The 6,316-nt window shown below is 34.4% G+C and overlaps 1 protein-coding gene across 1 annotated transcript in view; it reads left to right on the forward strand.

Moving 5' to 3' along the window:
* The window catches only part of MRC1 (mannose receptor C-type 1), a 79,447-nt gene extending 74,372 nt beyond the window's left edge, over positions 1–5,075 (forward strand). The window contains exons 27-30 of the mRNA XM_037150736.2: positions 1,179–1,292; positions 1,818–1,982; positions 3,207–3,248; positions 4,126–5,075. Of these exons, the coding sequence (XP_037006631.2) occupies positions 1,179–1,292; positions 1,818–1,982; positions 3,207–3,248; positions 4,126–4,376 (572 nt within the window). The 3' untranslated portion in view covers positions 4,377–5,075. The remainder of the gene's footprint in view (positions 1–1,178; positions 1,293–1,817; positions 1,983–3,206; positions 3,249–4,125) is intronic.
* Positions 5,076–6,316: the final 1,241 nt, after the last annotated feature.

Raw genomic sequence — 6,316 nt, forward strand, 5'->3', positions numbered from 1 at the left:
ATTACAGTTTCACTTTCTTCTTCCAATTCAGATACTTTTTATTTCTTTTTGTCTGATTGCTGATAATCATGTCTTTGCCCTCTACTATCATTAAAATCTTAGCAAGTTTAAAATATCTTATGTACTTTATATTTTACTTAAGTATAAAATGAGGTACCAATAGTACCCACTTGATAAGGCTGTTGTAAAATTTTAGTAAGATCTTGCTTATAAAGCCCAAAGCAAAATGTCTGGCATAAAGTGCTTAAAGTATATTCATTGTTACCATTATAAAGCTATAGCTATTTATTCTAAAATCTCAAGCTGACACTTAGTCTTAATCTGATGTGTGTTGTTAATGTCATGGTCATTGAACCAGCCTCTCAGTATCTGTCTTCCTACTCTGTACAGTTCTTTAACAGCTGGATTCATACTCCTGCAGTGCATTGCATTGTTCTGTTGCCTGAAAAAACTAAGTGTTCTTTACCTTAAATATTAATTTACTGCCATTTGTAGTAAGGCCTATCCCGTCTTTTTTTACCCATTGACCATATTAGTCCAGCCAAACTGCATTATCTATTAACACTATTAATTCCAATAGATCTATCCCTCTACCTGTCTATCTATTGTCTATCTGTATCATATCACCATAAACCAATATAGAGGATTGCATGCATCTGTGAGTCATCTCTGTTCCTGAAGAAGCTCTACGCTTCCCTTTTTTCTTGTCTTTCCTCTTATTCTTCCTCTTCCTGAAATTATTTTCTATCCTTTCTGCTTGAAATCCTATGCTTCTTGACATCTTAAATTCTATTTCCTCTGTGTTCCCTTTCAGTTGCTTCACCTAAAACAAATCAAAAGCCTATTGTACTTATTTTATTTTCTGACACATCCTTTCACTCTTGACTCACAATGACCTACAGTATTATAACCCTATTAAGACCTTCTATATCCTCCTTCTCTTTGCATCTTCTGTAGCAGCTCCTTTAGTGCTTGTGCACGGATGATGCTTTAAAATGTATTTTCAGAATAGAAACCAAAATTTGAAAAGGATAAATGTCTACCCCTTAAAATTTTTCCTCTTAAGTGGATATGTTAGAATGATTTATATTGCTCTTAATATAAATACTGTCACTACAAAAATATTTTCAGCTACTTAAGTGTATTCCCATCATATTTGTTCTTTTGTATTTTTGCAGGTTCCTCTTTGGTTTCCATTGAAAGTGCTGCTGAATCGAGTTTCCTATCATATCGAGTTGAGCCACTTCAAGGCAAAACCAATTTTTGGATAGGGTTATACAGAAATGTTGAAGGTAATTTTTGCAGGATGATTATTTAGCCACAAATATTTCAAACTAATGTATGTTAAACAAGGTTTCAGTTTCAGAAACTCTTGCCTTAAATAATGGTTAATTTGTGGAGAGTTTTAAAATTAAAAATATTTTCATTTGAGATAAGAACTGGAATTTTCGATGACACATATATTTTTCTATCTTGAAAGTTGCTAGTTAAAATAATATTTTTTGCAGTTAAGTTAGTTTAAGAAGCTTTAAAAATATTTTCTGTCTTTTGCCAGAAAAAATACATAGGGCGAGATAAGTATACAAGTTTTATTAATCAGAAATAAATTTTCAACTAAAAGTGCATAAGAGACACAATCTCACTATCCTTTCCTGTAATAATTAGCCATTATAATATCATCCATTAAAAGTCTGGCTGTAAACAAATATTGATTGCAGTATAGAATAATATACTCAGAAGTTTTACATGGATAAGTTGAACTTATTTTAAGATTGGATTTTTAACTTATGTTTTCATTGGCTCTATCTGATAATCAGGAAAGTGGATATGGATGAACAACAATCCAGTCTCCTTCGTCAACTGGAACACGGGAGACCCCTCTGGTGACCGAAATGATTGTGTGGCTTTAATTGCATCTTCTGGATTTTGGAATAATATTCACTGTTCTTCCTACAAAGGATATATTTGTAAAAGACCAAAAAGTAAGTAGGAATTTGCTCTATGATACATATGTTGACAGGCCACCATCACTTTCTAATACTAAGTTGTCAGGTGTGGGATTATAATATGATTACAGGTTTCTTGCAAGCTCTCCCCTGTGTAAGTAAAATTGACAGCTTACTGTGGTGGTCAGTTGCTGCCTGCAGCTCTGAGTGAGCATAACATACTCCCCACCTGCCCAGCTGGCATCCTGGTTTGATTTATCAGTCCACTTATAATGGGATAGCCATGCATATGGGTCTGCAAAACTGCAAGCAGTTTGGAGAGCCACGCCACAAAAACTTACGGCATGAGAAGAAAAGGTGAAAGAGTCACCTTGGCAAATGGGAAGGAGCAGGGTCCTGGGAGGGAATCAGAATTATTACAATAAATCATGTAAGGTTTAAGGAATAAATCTCGTAAGACAAATTAAGCCTCCTTCTGAGACCTTAGAGGCAGACCGTGGAATGACAGGGATTGGGTGAATTAGTAGTGTTATTTGCCCATAATGTGGTACTATCCGGACTTTAATATTTTTATGCCATTCCACTTCACATAATAGCCTTCCCAACATGTGAAATTATTAATTAAATGATATATAAATAAATTAGATAAATACTCCATCTCCCATAAGTTTTTATTATTTTAGAATTTTATAGTTATTCAGGCTTTTAAAACTCTGTTCTAAAGATACCACATACCTTTTGGTGCAGTACTGGGATCTATTTCACTTTCATTCAAATGTTTGTAATACCTAATGCTTCCATGGGCCAATTTCAAAACTACTAGCCTAGAATACATTGCTTATGGGTAGAATGGGTAGATTTTTGAGGGTAAATATCAGTGGTTCAAATACAAATCTGAGGGCTGTACAGGGGTGGGCAAAGGTAGGCTTACAGTTGTGAGTACCCAAAATACAGTTTATTCCTTACATTATTATTTAGTAATTATTGTATTATTTATTTCTATTACAACAGTATCCACTTTTACCCATCCTGGATTTTTAGATCTTCCAACATATTCAAACTCACCATACAGCTGTAGGATGCTGCTATGGAACAGACAGATCTGATCTATCTGTATCATGTCATATCACACCATATCATGTCACATCACCATAATCCAAACATGGAGGATTTAATATATCTGTGAAACAAATAATACTATCTATATGCAGGTATTGTGGGTTTTACAAATATTTAATACGTTTCTCATTGTACAAACAGTTGTTGATCCTGAACCTACCCATACGTCAATGACAACAGAAGGTAAGACCATTTAGACATTTCGAGTTCCTTATTAGTAATGTATCAATATAGTCTGTTTAAACAAACCATAACAGTCCCTCCCTACACCCCTAAACTCTCATTAGACTTGCTCGTGCTGCACCAGCCTCTGTATCATGTCATCAGCCTCCCTTGACTGTTGCTCTAGAAAATCAGGCTTTGGGGACAGGTTGGTGGGTTTACCACCGATGCTTTCAATGGCATTGATTGCTCTGTTACAGAGAATTGCCTTATAAGAATCCATAGGAGAAATTTCTCCCAGTAATTCATGTGGTTTTGTTCTTTTTTAAGCAGTAGTTTTCGTTTTAATTTTATACATAACTTGAATTAGGTAACATCCTATTTCACTCATTTGCTTGGCTGCTATAAAACAGAGAGATTTATGGCTTGCTGTAACCTCCTCGTTAACGTCAGGGTTTCTGTTAGTTAACTAATTAAACTGATGAGCCCATATTTCTACTGTTCTTATTTTCTCTTTTCCCTAATAGCTTCACTTGCATTTTTATTGTCATCAGCATCATCATTATTATCCTATTTCTCTTCATATAATATATTTGTAAGCAGCCTTAAATTATTTTGAAGCGGGCTATTTTAAAACATTGTTTACCATGGAGCTCCATTGTTTATCATGGAGCTATATAAATAAATGAAATAGTCTTGCAACTGAATAATAATCATAACATCTAAAGTAATCCTCTACTCTGTTTCATGCCTGCCTTGCTGTTTGACAAGTATCACTGGAGAGAATATGCATTTTAGTTTTTAAAAAAAAGGAAGTTATATTGTTCTCTGAATTCTCCAGAGAATTCTATCATCTACCTCCCTCTACTTTTTTCCTAATGGTTTTATTTACTTCTAGCTGCCCCGAGGAAGATGGGCCCTTCTAAACAGCCATCCAGTGTAGCCGGAGTAGTCGTCATTGTGGTCCTCCTGATTGTGATGGGCGCCGGCCTCGCTGCATATTGGTTTTATAAGAAGAGACGTGTGCATTTACCTCAGGAGAACACATTTGAAAACACCCTCTATTTTAACAGTAGAATAAATGCAGGAATTAGTGATACAAAAGATCTTGTGGGCAACATTGAACAGAATGAACACATAGCTATCTAGTATTGCAATGTGACTTAGATATATTTGAATTTCATGAGATTGTAATTGAAATGTTAAGGTCTTTCATTCAATCTGATTGTTTTGTTTAAAATTAGGATTGTGTTGCACTGGTCTGTGCCTTTTCTTTGCCTAATTGAAGAAATAATTGCTCGTTTTCTAGCCTGGAAAGATATTTTCACAAAAGAGAAATGATATTGACTACCACTTTAAAAAATGTCTTAGGTGAATACATATGATGATAATGTCAACACTTACGCACCATTGGTGTGTAACTATTGTCAACTGAATGCAGATTATCTGAGCTCCAGAAGCAACCAACTAAGCTTCCTGAAGTAGTTTAAGGAGCTCCCAAAGAAATGTTACCTATTGAATAATAATTCAGTAATTAGAGGGCCATTTAAAAAAATTAAGTCCAAGTAACCTCAGGTGGCATAAAAATTTAGTCACTTTGTCTTTTTAGCAATTTTAATTTTCAGTCCAATTATTTAGAATTGTATTTGTACATGAGCAGAAAGAATAAGGCCGCTGAGAATCTTGTTTTCCCCAAGCAGGGTTTTGAGGCTGAACATTGCAAAGGTATTCTTTGTCCTGTTATATGTATATCAGGAATGCAAAGATGTGAAATAAAAATGTAAATTAGCATAACTGGATGTACTTAGATAATGTGAAATAAACATCAAAGGCAAGGTCTATTTTTAACAGATTTGTATTTTGGTGGTTTTGCTAGGTGCATATTTTTTTAAGTGAAAATTATTTATTCATTTACTTTAAGTAGACTCTTAAATAATCTTACTAGTAGAGAAATTCTTTAAATTAAACTCTTCATCTCTTTAAAACAAATAGGTTGCTGAAACACTAAGTGTAAAATGAATTTTACCATAATGACTGGCATAGTTCTCCCAGATCTTCCCTGATAACATTGACCTACCTCAGAATACAACAATCAGAATCAGTGTTCTTGGCAAGTAGATCTGTGAATATCTTATTGTCACTTTAACAAATTCGTTTTGCTTAAGAATTTTGCCTTAAAGTTTTACATATGTTACGAATGGAGTCCATTGCAGGTATCACATCTCACACATGTACCACACTGCCAGCTCATCCTTGCCTCCTTTCCCAAGGTGTTGTTCTATCTATCCAACTTTCTGTCTATCTATCATCTGTGTCATCTATTGATTGATTTATTTTTAAAAATTGGTTCATGCTACTGTGGAGGCTTGGTAGGTCCAAAATATACAGGATAGGCCAGCAGGCTGAAGACTTGGAGAAGGGCTGCAGTTTGAGTCCAAAGGCAGTCTGCCTGCAGAAGTCTTCCGGGGCTTAGGCTTTTGACTGATTGGGTGTGCTCACCCACACTCTGGAGGGTGATCAGCTTTACTCAGAGTCCACTGATTTAAAATGTTAATCTCATTCAAAAAGAGAAAAAAAGCACCTTCACAAAAACGTCCATAATAACGCTTGACATATAAAATCATGTCACACTCCTTTATGGCAATGGTTTTGTCATTATTTTTTATAAGGGTAATAGAAGGATAATGCAGTCTTTAGCCTGATTGGTCACAATTTTTAAACATCTTTGATAGTTTAGAAAAGGTCCTTTCATTCATACAACTTGTTATTGATAGTATGGTATAAATTTTAGGGCTATAGTGAAATATGGAAAACCTCTCTTGAATTTCATTCGTATACAAGTACTAATATTTCAGGGCACTCATATTGAGGGTTTTTTCTGTATGTGCAATGAATCATCTTAAATACTGTTAAATTTGGTGGTACTCACTAATCAGTTTGTTGACTTAATTTTTATAATGGAATAGTGACAATTTTTTGGTGAGGTTGGTATTTTGTGTCAAGTCAGCTAAAATTGTATATCTTTTTTTCTAGTATGTTCATAGGATTCATTTCTCTTCATTCTCTTCATTAACTGAGTTACAATATAG

This window comes from Artibeus jamaicensis, unplaced genomic scaffold, assembly GCF_021234435.1.
Source record: "Artibeus jamaicensis isolate MK-2021 breed Jamaican fruit bat unplaced genomic scaffold, CSHL_Jam_final contig_867, whole genome shotgun sequence".
NCBI classification, from domain to species: Eukaryota; Metazoa; Chordata; class Mammalia; order Chiroptera; family Phyllostomidae; genus Artibeus; species Artibeus jamaicensis.